Below are 14,479 nucleotides of genomic sequence, written 5' to 3' on the forward strand. Positions count from 1 at the left end.
ACCCATCAGAGGAAAGAATTTGAAATTTGTTGCTGCAAATTCCTCTATCAGTCAGGTCGCCAAATAAAGATGTGCAAAGCCTTGCGTTTGCTAGGCATGATGGCATCTTGCATTTACCTGCTTCCCCACGCGCGCCTGCGACCGACCCATGCAGGAATGGTTGGCGAAACAGTGGTCTCAAGCAAGTGGTCAGTGGGACGATCTAGTGGTCGTTTCACCAACACTAGCACAGAGTCTTCCCTGGTGGACAAGAGAAAATCTAACGAAGGGGAAACCCTTCTACGATCCAGAATTACAGGCCGTCGTCACAAGACGCCTCTCTGGCAGGGTGGGGAGCTCACTACCTTCACCACACAGATCAGGGTCTCTGATTTCACACAGTGGCTCAGAACCACATCAATCTGCTAAAACTTCTGGGAGTCTTCAGAGCGCCTCGGGCATTCGAACCCCTCCTATCCAAACAGTCAGTGCAGATCCTAAGACAAGGGGGCACTCGTTCTCCCAATCTGTCAAAGCTTGCCCAGAAAACTTGGAAATGGGCACTTGATTTACCTGTCATCCCAACATGTTCCAGGAGAACTCAACTCGCTAGCAGATGCTCTGAGCGGAGATCCCTTCCCAGAGGAACACGAGTGGCGACTACACGAAGAGGTCGTAGGAGGCCTCCTCTGTGTGGTTCCCCACTATAGACCCATTTGCCACAAGTGCAAACAGGCAATGCTCAGACTTCGCATCCAGGCCCCCCAAGCCAGGCTCCAAGGGGAACGCCCTTTGGATGAATTGGTCCGGGATATTTGCCTACACTTTTCCTTTCCACCAACCCCGTTGATGAGGAAGGTGGTGAACAAAATCCTCAGGGAACCGATTACACTCATCCTGTTTGCTCCTATGTGGGCGAGACAACCATGGTATCCACACATACGCAAGCTTGCAGTGTGCGAACCCCCCCACAACCCCCCCATCAAACTCCTGTGCTGGTACATCCTACTCTCCCAGCACGAGGGGCTAACTGTGCATCCTCAACCCAACTCTAACTTGGCAGCATGTCTCCTGAAGTTAGAGTTCGGACATCTCAATTTACCTCAAAGATGTATGGATGTCTTGGAGTCACGAAAACCAAACACAAGGCCCTGTTACTATGATAAATGGAAACCATTCGTAATTTGGTGCCAGAATAAGCAAATCAGCCCTGTTCATTGTGCTGCTTCTAGTGCGGTCACCTATATGCTCCACCTACTGGATGCAGGGCTAGTGTTGAACTCAAAGTGCAACTGGCAGCTTTATGAGCCTACACCACTTCCCATAACAAGGTGTCATGGTGGAAGGTGCAGGTTGTCAAAGCATTTATAGAAGGGGTAAAAAGACTCCACCCTCCAATTTCTAACCCACCAGGTTGGGACCTTAATGTGGTACTTGCTAAGCCCATGGGACCTACCTTTGAGCCCATGCACAAATCTAGTCTCAAACACCTGACTTCTAAAACTTCCGTCTTAGTAGCCATCACGTCCACAAGAAGGGTCAGTGAAATTCAAGCTCTGTCAGTGCGGAATCCTTTCGTTACTATTCATAAGGATAGACTGGTTTTACGCACTCGCCCTAGGGTCTCACCGAAGTTAATTTCCAAATTCCATGTTAACCAGTCTGTTGAGCTACTGGCCTTCTTCCAGGAACCCAAGAGCTCTGCTGAGGTGAAACTCCACACAGTAGATGTGAGGAGGGCAGTCCTCTACTATGTAGACAAGACCAGACCGCTAAGAAAGCCTCCATAGCTCCAAGCAGAGAAGGAAATCACGTCTCTAAGAATTCCATCTCTAGGTGGATAGTCGGATGTATCCATCTGTGCTATTCCCTTTCAAATAAGACACTGCCTTTCACTCCAAGGGCCCACTCTACAAGAGGTATTGGAGCCACTCTGGCTTTCATTGCAAATGTACCCCTTGACAGCATTTGCAAAGCAGCTACATGGAGCTCTATTCACACCTTTACTCAGCACTACTGCATTGACACTCATTCCAAAACAGATACTCAAGTGGGACAGGTGGTTCTAAGACATTGGCTTGCTCGTCTACCTTCTCACATCCCACCTCCTCCTTCTAACACTGCTCGCTAATCTATGCACAGCATGTGATCTAAGCAGATTCCACAAGCCTCAGAAGGGATACATTACTCACCGTAATCGTATTTCTGATGCTTGTATCTGCTTAGATTCACATGTGCCCGTCCTTCCTCCCCTTTTGAGATAAGCCGCATGGATGCTTGTAGTCTTAACTATCTTATCTGCTTGGATATTCTGTACTTGCGCTACTCATGCTACCTCATGTCAGTAAAAAACAATCTGAGGGTCCTACAGGGGTGAGGGATCATTGGTAAAGGGGACGTCACACTAGGGATAGTATTACTGGCACGCCCTGGTTAGATGCCCCTTTTCAAGTTTCGAAAAACAAACTGTAATATTCTGCAGCTTCCACTAGATGTCGGCCTATGCACAACATGTGAATCGAAGCAAATGCAAGCATCAGAAATACGATTATGGTGAGTAATGTATCCCACATATAACAGAAACCTTGAGAGTGCAAGTGTTACTTGTATTGACTGATTTCATCTGTAGAGCTCTACAGCTCACATTTACCCCTCTTGAGATAGGCCTGGCTGCTCGGTCACACAAACATGTATAGTACAGACCTATACGAAAGGGTGGGTTACCTAATACCGATCGGATAAGTGTTGTGCAGTCTCCCACAGTGTGACACTGCCAATTGTTAACTAACAGTGACCAGTATTTAAAAGTAGCATTACCTTGCACAGGACCAAATAGTCTGGTTTGTAATTTCATGCAGTGGCTCTGAAAAAACTACAGCTTCTCTTGAGGCTTGAACTTTTGGATGTCGTGCGCCCCGGTCTACTACTGCTTCTCCTGATCAGTTAGGGTTCCCACTTGCCTTTACTAAACTGTCCTGTGGATATCTTATTTTATGGTCACAACAGTCGCCCTCGTCCCACCCACCTCCCATCCAGTTGGTGCCTGTCTGCGAGCCAGTCTCTTGGAAAGCACCATTGCTTTATGGCAGCGGACAGTATTTCGCAACCACTTGCGTCCATTTAGCCCACTGTGATGGCCTCTCCACTGCCTCAGCCTATTCAGACGATTGGGGGGAGGGGGGTTTGGGAGGAGGAAGGGGGGAGGGGGGTTTGGGGGGAGGGAGAGGGGGGAGGAGCAGGGGGGTTTGGGAGAGGGGGAAAAGGGAGGAAGAACCCCAACATAAAGTAAGATGGTGGGGCCCTTCTCCAGGTCCATTTCCCCCTTTTGTCTATTTCAACCCTGTCCCGTTCCCTTGCTTACTGGCTTCAAAAGAAAGCCAGTGATCAGTACCCTAGTGTGAGCCTCAATTGGCTGGGTCCCTTCTGCTTCTGAAGCACCATTCCGAGGGTCATCTCATGGGGGCTGTTTCTGTGCATTTGTATTGTTTTGTATTTGTTTGTATTTTTATAGCTCTTTCGCTGAAGCACTGTACAAACAATTTGCAACTGTACAGAAACAAAACGTGATAAAAATGACAGACCATGATATCTAAGGTAGTGGGTTTAGAAGTCAAACTAAAGATATAAAATGGTTTCTGATACTTGTGAATCTGCTTAGAATCACATGCTGTGCATATAGTCCGAAATCTAGTGGTAATCGCAGGGTATTGAATCTTGTCTTTCTAGGATCAAAAGGGAACGTCGACATGGGCGTGCCTGTAACACAACACTATCCCGAACGTGACGTGTAGTGTACCCAAAATCCCTCACGCGTCGATGGCCCTCATATTATTTTTTCTGCCCAGCTAGCTAGTCACCTTATGCAGAGCTCATAAAATTGCGCTCTTTGTCCACGACCTCTGGTTGTTTTTATATATTGGTCCCCTTCGGCGACTACTTCCAACTACCACTGCAAAGACCACGGAAGAGACTGCAGACTTCGCCGGATGGTGCTCCGATCGATGCTGTGGACCGCATGGCCTTGGCCCTCCGGCCAGGCCTACACAGTAGGGAGGGCGTGTTCCGTGGCTTCTATTTCTTTTCAAGAATGGATTTCCTTCTCCCCTCTTTTCCCTTCTGGTTCTGCTGTCGCTATAAAACTGAGCTATGGACAGGACACCTTTTCAAATGTTGCCCTACTTGTAAAGGCAAGTACCCCTGGAAGGACATGCATCGGAGGTGCAATAAGTGTCTCCCTCGATCACCACGAGGCGTCCGGTCGGTCTTGCCAGCTCTTGCGGCCTAAAACAATCAAAGAATGACGACTTAAACAGTGGGCGGCCTACGCGTAGGCCGAGGGTATCGCCCCCCCCGCAAGCGCCAAGAGGGACGAGGTATTGAGCAACAGACATGGCTGGCTCAGACACGGATGCCATTGACCTATCTTCGGAGCGGCCACGCTCTGAGTCGTCCGGCCCCGGCAGGCAGGCCACTGGTTCTGCTATGGGGAGGGTACACCCCGGCAACAGGGACACACACGCTACTCACAAAGGTCAACACACAACCCCCAAACCGCCTCGACGGATATATCGGGATGGTCAAAGACGGCAATGTGTATGCCGATTTCATCATTGGCACACAGATCTGCAGGGTCGACAGCCCTCCCCGCAACCTTCTAGACGGCATGTGTCCGGGCATTCCACTGACCAGGGCGTCGCACCAAAATTCATAAGAGCTTTGAGATGCCTCTTAAGAGCGCAGAGACTGTTCGGCAACGTCAAACTATCCTATAGTGCTATAGTCCTTCTTTAATAATATTGTTAAAATCATCTTTGCGCTGATAAATTTTATCTGAAGAAGGCAAGTGTCTCGGCGGGCAAAAACCTGATTGGAGACTTCCTGGTCTGGTGGCTGTGCTGTCGTGTAGCATTGCTTCTTCATAGTCCATTCCTGGTGTCAAGAAAACCTTGTTTGTATTTTAAAAGCGCATCCTTGTTTTGCAATTTGCCTCTATCTAAAAAAAAAAACAACCTCCACGAAAACCTCCATAACTTCATATTTCAAACGAAGTCCACCTGTAGCTAACCTCCTAAGCTTTCTAAAGAGCCCAAGACCGCATCTCAACTCCTTATAGTTTTCCCACGATCGCGATTAACGCACACGGAAAAGTTTGCCACAAATCTTTCATTTGGCAAAAATCTATAACGTGTAAAATAGCTTTTTCATTTCACCCGACCTCAAAATTAAGTTTTCAACTTGCTTATTACTCTCAAATCATTGCTAGTGTGCGTCTGAAACCAGGTAAAGCGGCTCCCATGAGTATTTAAATAATTTCACTGAATTAAATCCAGATTTAGTGTGTTATCCATTCGCTTCAAAGCCAACTTTAAAACCATTTTTGACAGTTTGCCAATCATTCCTGTTTCTCTTGTTTGCTGGGGGGAAATTGGGAGTGATATGTTTGCTTGAATTCTGCATTCCTGAAACCTGTTCTTTCTATCTCATTATATTGCATATTGGGGGGATTGAGGGGTGTGCAGGGGGAAATAGTAACCACACTGCCATTTGACTGAACATACCCAATTTCTATGGTGCATTGTTTTTGCCAATCATTACTCCTTGCGATTAAAGAGATTGCCTAGTGTGACATCACCCCATTGGTGATTATTGTATACCCATTAAAAATAGTGTGATATATATTGTCAAATCCATAAATATTTTAACTTTGCAGACCAGCCTGGTTCCTGGTTCAGTGTGACCGGGGGGGGGGGGGGGTGTCAATGATATAAGTGGTACATCGTTCAGAATAAAAGAACTTATAGACACAAATAAGGGTTTCAGTTGTGCATTCCATGCTAGGCATTGACTTGGGTGAAGTGCCGGATTGAAATCACTTACTGCAAACCAGGTACCTTTCCAGAGGAAACTGAAAACATTCTTTTTCTTTTGAGTGGTTTGATTTATTTTGCTCCCCCCTCAGATGAGTTTGAGTACGAAATCTAATACACGGAGCTATTCATTAGTTCTACAAACAACTAACAAAACCTTTGTCTGCAGCACCCCATGCCGAATGTTGGGTGGAGCCGTTGTGGAGGGTAACTCTACCTTGTACAGCACCAGTGTCTTCACCATGTTGTAAAGACAATAGAATTCCTCCTATGATAAAAAATAAATCATACCACTTGACCTTCCTGGACAGCTGGATTTATTGGGCTTCCTTTTCAAGTACTCCAGCAGGCCCTGAACACTGATTAGTGAATGAAAAGGTAATCTGGTGCAGGTCAGAGTTCTTGTTTCTTTGGGCGCATTAAGGACAAAACTTCATCCGTTTTCCCCACTCAGCCTACCCACCCCTCCCCCACTCTGGATTTAGGAGTTCAGATTCACAATGTTGCCTGCCTTCTTCTGAGGATCCTACTTCTAATATCGGTCATTACCTTGGATCCATTTGAGCTTTTTCCATAGCCCCATTGTGAGGAATGCAAACCATCTAACTGAAAGCAAGACTGTTTTCAAGTAACAGTCCACACACTCTGAAGTGATTGCTATTTTAGAGCTCCTGGGCTTAACTCGAGGGAGGAGGTAAGGTGGTAGTGAATTGTATTCTACTCTTTTACTCCCAGAGAACACCACACTGGTATACTGACAAATGTACCTAATGATTGTTTATTATATCACGATTGGGGTGGGGGGAAGCAACCCATCAGTTGCTTAGATTGCGGGCTGAATCCCACGATACAAGCCTGCATTCCAAGCAACCTGACTGCTGCTTCCCCCTCCCCCCCAATGCCCCTATTCCGGCCATCTTCCCTCCACCCTCCATTCCCTTAAACTGCATTTTCCTTGTCCCTCCCACCTCCACTTACCTGCTGCCGTTCTCTTACTTCTGGCTGCCGTGGACGTGGAAGAGTGGCTCTGCTACACTTAGGCCTTTCTCGTCCAGGGAAGTTATCACCCATTCCAGCCCATGGAGCGGGTGAGTGTTACATTAAGGTCAAAGAAGCATTGGGTTAAACCTAACAGTGCCTATAATCACAATAAAAGGCCAGAGAGGACCCTGCCAAGTTCTAAACTAAAGTTATACCCACTAACTTAGGGTAATCACAATAAATATAGGGCTATGCGATGGGGACAAAAAGGAACACTAGAAGAACCTATTTAGTCACAATCTGGTCCCATAATGCCAAAACATGAATAGTCCCAGTAATTCCCCACACCTCCAATACATAACGGATATAAATGCAAATGTACACCATACACGAAGTTTATCACCTACAGGGAGTGTTTGGTAAGAATGTGTAGAGTCCAACTGGTGTGGGATTTTGCAATACTGATCTCTTTGTATTCAGTAACCCACCTTTTAATATGGGCCTGTATTACACAAGTTGTTAGTGACTGAGCAGCCAGGCTCATCTTAAGAGGGAGCAACGAGCGGAGAGGTGGTGACCCTGTGACCTTGAAACCACAGTCAGGTGAATGGTGTCTGTCGCACACCATTCACCAGACTGTGGTTTCAAGGTCACAGGGTCACCACCTCTCCCCTCGTTGCTCTCCTTATAGCCTTGTGATCCCTGAGGGTGGTGATCCCAGAAACTGGATCCTTCCTAACGTTTAAACATTTTAAGAGGGGTAATGGGTGTTGAACAATGACATTAGTAAATGCAGGTATCCAAGTAAACACTTAAAACACTTAAAGTTATAAATGTTTATATATACACAAGGATAATTGGGGATTTTTTTGAAAGCAGCAGCTAGTAACATTAATCCTCAAGTTAGGATTCATTTCAACAAGAGCAATAGATTAGGTGAGTAGAATGTTCTTATGCTAAGCATATTTCAGCACACTGAGTGATGTCATTTGAGGTCAGTATTAGCAGTTATTTCTGATCACCATTACAATATTGAGTTTCAAGGAGGGAAAAGTTAAAGTTAGATCAGAACATATTTAAGTAGTAAAACGGTTAGATTGAGGGATGTAGGCAGTCTTTTATCCCAGCAGTAATCGTGTTCAACAATTAAAACCTGTAGGGGAACACGCACTGCCAATGCCAATAGGTTCTCAAGGGCTCCTTTAGGGAGCCAGGACAGCCAAAGTCAATGGGCCAGTTCAAAGTTCTGATGTTCTCTTCGAAAATGTTTTAAAATAGTAGTTCAGTAGAACAATCACAGAAGCTCAAGAGGAGCCAACTTGAAGCACAAGGTGGGACAAGTGGGTTGAGGTCAACTCAAAAGGGTTTAAAATAGTGCTCCCCAAGCTAGGAAGCACCACAAATGGCAAAAGGTAGATGCAACAGTACCTGAGAATTTAAGAATTGGTTCCAGCTGGATACCTTCCTGTTGCATTGTAGAAGACCCTTGTTCCTGGTCCTTGGTCGTGGTGACGAAAGGTAAGCCATCTAGCGGGCTTTTGTGGCACCACTCGAGAGAGAGAGGCTCTGCAGCATTGGATTCTCTTTGATTCAGTAGCCTTTCGCGGTTTCGGTGCCTTTTTCTCAGCATCAAAGAACGAACATCTCTGGATGGAAGTTACTTTATCCCTCGTTCCTGGACTCTGGTGAGGGGACTCTTGATGAAGATTTCTTGCTTCTGTAGGGTCCTCTGGATGCCCACAAAGTTTTGGCCGGATCGCACTTTGGAAGGCCATGCACTTGAAGGTCAGGGGTCCACGGGCATTGGGATTCTGCAGCATTGGAAAGTCGCAGCAAGTCGGGGGTTGCACCAAAATGAAGCTTGTCTCAAGGCTAGTTTACCCCCACCAGCCCAAGAGGAAGTCGTCCCTCGCAGGTCTTCCATTGAAACAAAAACTGGGTCAGCACAGCTGCAGGGCTTCACCCGGCACTTCGCATTCCTGGAGGTTGCCGCTGGCGTATCTTCACATCTTCGGATGTTGTCCTCCAGTGGTCGACATTGCCTCTAGTCCCAAAAATCTCACCTCCTTAAGCAAGTTTCCATTAATTCACAGCCCTTGGCTCACAATCACCCAGCAGGGTGGCTGTCCTCTTGGACAGCCAGCTGGCCAATCGAGACTGGTTTCGTTCAGGCACACCTAGAGACAAAGGACAGGGATGTTTCGGGACCCTCCCTCGCTCCCTCCCTTTCCAGACACACTGGAGCCTGGGTGGGCTTCAGGGGCTGAAGCCCACCAAAGGCAAAATGTACAAAGGATTCAAACAGAGTAAAAGCTCAAAAAACGAACGGACAAGAAATTGCAAAAAAAAAGACCACGGCCATTTTGGGAAAATGGTCACCTTTTGGTGCTGCACTGCAGCAGGGGAATCGGCCTGCAAATACATGGCACACATGGTAGTAAAAAGAAACCACTGCCACCAGCCATTCAAGTGAGTTAGTGTAACAAAATGTTGCATGAGAAGTGGGATAAGGAGTTACAAGGTAACGCCCAGCACCCCACATAAGGTGGTGTGTGCTGGACCCACAAAAGAATAAGATGCAAGTAATCTTACTTTTCTTGGAAACAGTACTTAACCCAAGAAAATTAATTTACAAAATTCAGAGAAGTCCAGGGGACTTATCGATGGCACTGCACAAAGGGTGCTGTGTCATAATGCAAAAAGCAGATGCCTATGCAGTTTACCAGACTCCATTAAACTCTAAGAAACCAAAAATCCTATTCAGAAAAAAACATGAGGTAGTGGGGGAACAAGTCCCACTTTCTGGAGTACATTAAAAAGCCCCGAGTCCAGAACAAGAGTTGGTAGTCTCTTAGGTTAAAGGGAATTGGCACAGAAATGAAAATTCTGCAGAGAGGAAAAGGGGTGAGCAACTAGCCATCAATACCCACAGAGCCACTAAACATTGGAATCAAGTTGGTCTCATTGCACTCTTCGGAAATATATCACTGCTGGTTATTGTGTGCAACTTAGAACATTTTCATTACAAAAGAAATGCAGCGATGTTTAAATGTATATAGTAAATTATTTGTATATGGTAAGATTCCAGCCACTTCCAGGGACCTAAATGGGTCAGTTAAGTACCTTCCAAAGTTGTTGAAAAGCATCCCATGTGAATCAACGGAACAAATCCAATAGGCAGAACTGGGGTTCTAGGATGTTGATAACCTTCTATATTGTGCCAGATCACCTCAAAGTGCCTGACTTGTACAGGAAGTAGGCATCTTGTATCCTCAGCAGGAATGACCAGACCTTATTCTAAAGGGAGAAGAAAAGATGGGCTAAGAAAAGTGGACAGGAAAGCAGGTAATGATTTTGACCCCCATCGGGGGGAGGGGGGGGGGAGGGTGACTTAGCCAGGAAAAGGTGTATGTGTAATAGTGCGGGTGCATATGGGTCTGCTAGAGGGCTGTCTGTCAGTACTTGAGGAAAGTGGCATCTTGTTTCGTCTAGTCAATTGGTAGAATGATTGGTAGTTTGCTTGTAAAACCAGATGAGACCTTAAGTGATTCAATGTATGATGCGCACAACGTGTTCTCAAGCCAAGTGGTTTTGGATATCTGAAAGGTCAAGAAAGAGTTGGTGGCACAAAGAGCCCCCACGATGGGGGGGAAACTAGAGGTGACACAAGACATGCCAGTCTAAGCAGCGGTAGTGTCCAACTAAATTGGAGTGCTGCGATCCTTTACTTGTTGAAAGAGTGAACACAACAGCCTAAGCTATTTGGAACTGAAATTAAATATGCAATGAACCAATGGCAAATTAGTATACTGTCTTGTGGTGTGAACTAAAACCACAAAGGTTTCTTTTGTCGAAATATGGGAGACTTTTTTTTGTCTAGTGTCCAGATTCTGATATTGCATTGGCAGTTGCTGTTGTACTCTGTTGCATTATGTTGATGTTCGACAACCTTTTCCAGTTCTTAATTAGTGGTAGTTTATTGAATGCATGTTTCCGTATTGGCAACCACATACACAGGGACGACAAAAGCAGATTAGATGCAGTTAATTGACCCATCCTGAATGTCTCAACATTTTACTTTTTCTGCCAATAAAATAAACAATTGTGCAATGTGAAAGACTAAAGGACTTCTTTGTTCAGCATATAACTGTTTTACATTTTGCACTAAGGAAGGCCTTTTAATTTAAGTTCTAGTAGTCTTGCAGAAAGCTCACACCTTCTGCCCCTTCCATCACACCTCTTGGCAGTAGTCCTTGGCTTTTTATTTTCTCTTAACCTTCGTTGGCTGTGGATCATCTATCTCGTCTGACCAATCTTGGCAGAAACTATTGTATGTGAAAATGTCTACTCGGCGGGGACGTCCAATGGAGGCAATATTACATGTTCTGTGGGCAAATATCCGTTGGATTTGCAGTTTGTTGTTTTTAATCTGGTGTCTATGTAGTTTAAAAGCTTGATTGTGACCTGTTTCAGGGCAGTGATCTTAGGTTTGTATTGCTGGCTGCCTTTTTTGCGGTTGTTGGTCTAAAAGTTCCACAAGTTTGATTTTCGTTGCAGCACACCGCATAGCCATTTACTGCGAAAGATGCATTTTATTTCAGCACCTTCTCACATTAATATGACTGGCACATCAATTACAATATTAAAGTGTTGCTCCATAAGGCTGAAGCTTTCCATTGGATTAATGGCCACTAGAATTGGGGATGATGGAGATCAAATGTATGTTTACAAATGAGCCATATCTTTGAAAAATGGAAAGTACTATTTTTGTTTTTGTCACTACAAGGCACGACTTATCATTGGCTTATAGTTTGAGCTGAAACTCGTACGCAGGATGTATTCCAGCAAGGGAACGCATGATATATTTGTGCATAGTATTAAATATCACATGAATTTGTTTATTTTACTGTGACCACAATTTACCATTTGAATGTTGCTGTCACTTCGCAATGCAGTAACCTCGGGTCCAGTCATGTTGCCTGTACTCCCTCACCTTGATGTTTGGACAGTGTGATGGGTGCACTGGGCACAGGTAGTGGCCCTTTGTAACTGATGAAATAAATTTCATATCACTGGGTCACACATCTGCTTTTCTTCCGATTTTCAGGTGATGTTCGTAAGCTTGAAACGGTATTGGAATCCATTCAAAAAAACATTCACTCTTCATCGCACATCTTCAAGCTGGCTCAGGATGCATTTAAAATTGCAACCCTCATGGACAGTCTACCAGACATCACTCTTCTGAAAGTTTCACTGGAGCTGGGCCTTCAGGTTTGTACACTTCTACATAGCTGTGGATTATGGTTATAAGTAAAACTACTTGGAACACGTACAATATGTACTTAACTAACAAACTCTTAGCAGTCCTCCTGTGACGCAGATGTGAATCTCAAACTCCAAACAGAATCGTTAAATCATTGTCCGGGGCCAAATGTTAAATCCGAAAATAATATCTGGTCCTTCAAAATCTTTTTGGTCGTGTAGGCTTCGGGAGGGCTGCAGAATGTGTTTTGTTTCACAAACCCCATCAGAATGAATTGTCAGTAGACTTGTCTCTTGGTCGTTTATCTGGCTTGGCTTTTAGTACTGTTTCAAGCTATTGGAGGTGTGGCTGACTCCAGTTGGAATCGTAGGTCTCTGGTCCTCAAGTTGCAATGCAGAAACAGCTGGTCAGCTTGGCACCTTAGTAATCTGTGTTCATTGGCCTTTGTATCCCATATAGACCAATCTGCCTTTAGAAAGATGGAAAGGCACTTTGCAAGTAGCCGGCGGGTACCAGACCTCGATACAGTACTGGAGGATTGCAGGAGGGTAACTTGTCAATCCATATCAGCTGTGTGCCATCAGTCAATACTACAGGAGCATATGAGAGAGAATACAGAGCCGTGACGAATGAACGGGACACATCTAGCATGATCTGGGCCTAGTCTAGACTGTATTGAGCGCAGCCCCCATAGCTAATGGGCGTTCATGTCTCCCTCCCCCCTCTCCAGCACGACTCTAATAAACTCTATTTGTTCTTTTACAAGAACAGATTTGAATCAATCGGCGCCTCACCTAGTTTTGTGTTTGTCCATGGCTGTTATTTTGTTTGTGGGGAAATCTCCAAGTACATTCCATTTGAAGCTTACATCCCCTCTGATACCAAGCAGTGAGATCAATTGCTCCTAGAAAAAATAGTATTGTTAATAGATTTTTTTTTTGTTTTAAACTGTAGACCATTAAATAAAAGGCAATGAAGAAAGATTCAAACTCTGCTCCCAGGTGGCACCCTTTTCGGGGTTGAGAGTTCAAACTACCCATGGTGTGATCATGAAGCAGTCCCCATACACAAAAACAAAGTGCATAGGCAGTGTGGTTTGTTTCTAGAGCCACACTATGGAGAGGTGTGCTTAGTTCTTGAGGTCAATTTGCCGTGGCGAGTGTGAGGAAATATCAAATCTGCACAAGACCAAGGGTCTTCAATGGCTGGAAAAGAAACATGGGATGTCAATCAAGATTACACATTTCCATTCCAAATGCTGATTAGAAGTACTGTGAGTCCTTAATGAGAATGGCCTGCGAACAGCTATATCATTTGAGGAGAATTATCAATTGGAGGTGAGAACCTTGTTTTATAGGCATGTAGCCACCACACTTAACCAAAGGAGACGCTGGTATCTAGATTTCAGCCTGTCTGCTCCAGATATTGGGTCTAATTAAGAGTTTGGCGGTGTGGCCAAAAATGATAATACCTCTGCATTACTACACCGCCATGATATGGGTTTGGAGGCAAGGTGGAGGAAAAACCTCTGGCAACATGCTGGAGCTAATTGCTCCGCTTTACAGCAAAAACATTGCCAAATCTGAGGAATTACTGCTGGTGGTAATTCCGCCAAAATCCCCATGCAGTCCTAGATGCATATAAATGGGCACCAACACTGCCTACTACCACTTCTGTCGGTAATTGCACTGGACCAAGTGGTGGTAATGCGTTTGGTATCCATTTACCGCAGAGACACCAAACTTGTAATGAGGCCAAATGACTCCCTCAATAGCTTGACCCTCTTCTGTATTTTAGTGCATCCAAGATTAAGCAGAAACTAGTAGAGCAAAATAAATTAGGTCTTTGTCGGGGCATTCATCATCACCACTTAAGTCAGAAACTGTCACTGTCCCAGGCCAGAAGTTGGTAAACCAGATAAAAACGAGTTTACCGTTATTGAAAAGGCTTTTGTCTTTTGCTTGTCTGTATTTTGGGACCGATTTGACTTGTTTCCACTGAGCTGCTGATCAATGGCAGACGCAGTCCAGTTTCCTTCAGTAATGAATTGAAATTTCATTGGTATTGAGGGCTCTGTCAGCTTTAACACATCGTATAATTATATAATGTCAACGTGCATGACATTTGAATGTCACTACTAACGCAGTGTGTGAATGGCATAAGCAGCCAACCAGTTTAAACAATGTTGTTCTCTTTAGTATGGTTGGTCCTTCAATATGATTTTTTGTACAGCTGTTGACCAGAATAACACTGAACTTTAGTGCTCCAAAACAGTTGGATTTCTTTGGGAACGCTAGTAGGTGCGAATTGTACCTTTTTTGACGTGGCGCGTCTGGCTGCAAGGTAATGTATAATGTCTATAGGCAAAGGCAAAGTTACTGAAATGGCA

The 14,479-nt window shown here is 45.0% G+C and overlaps 1 protein-coding gene across 1 annotated transcript in view; it reads left to right on the forward strand.

Moving 5' to 3' along the window:
- ZSWIM6 (zinc finger SWIM-type containing 6) overlaps window positions 1-14,479 on the forward strand; it is a 402,232-nt gene that overhangs the window by 373,643 nt on the left and 14,110 nt on the right. Inside the window, exon 12 of the mRNA XM_069627333.1 lies at window positions 11,935-12,098. Within this exon, the coding sequence (XP_069483434.1) occupies window positions 11,935-12,098 (164 nt within the window). The remainder of the gene's footprint in view (window positions 1-11,934; window positions 12,099-14,479) is intronic.

Source organism: Ambystoma mexicanum, chromosome 6p, assembly GCF_040938575.1.
Source record: "Ambystoma mexicanum isolate Mex_15411 chromosome 6p, UKY_AmexF1_1, whole genome shotgun sequence".
NCBI classification, from domain to species: domain Eukaryota; kingdom Metazoa; phylum Chordata; class Amphibia; order Caudata; family Ambystomatidae; genus Ambystoma; species Ambystoma mexicanum.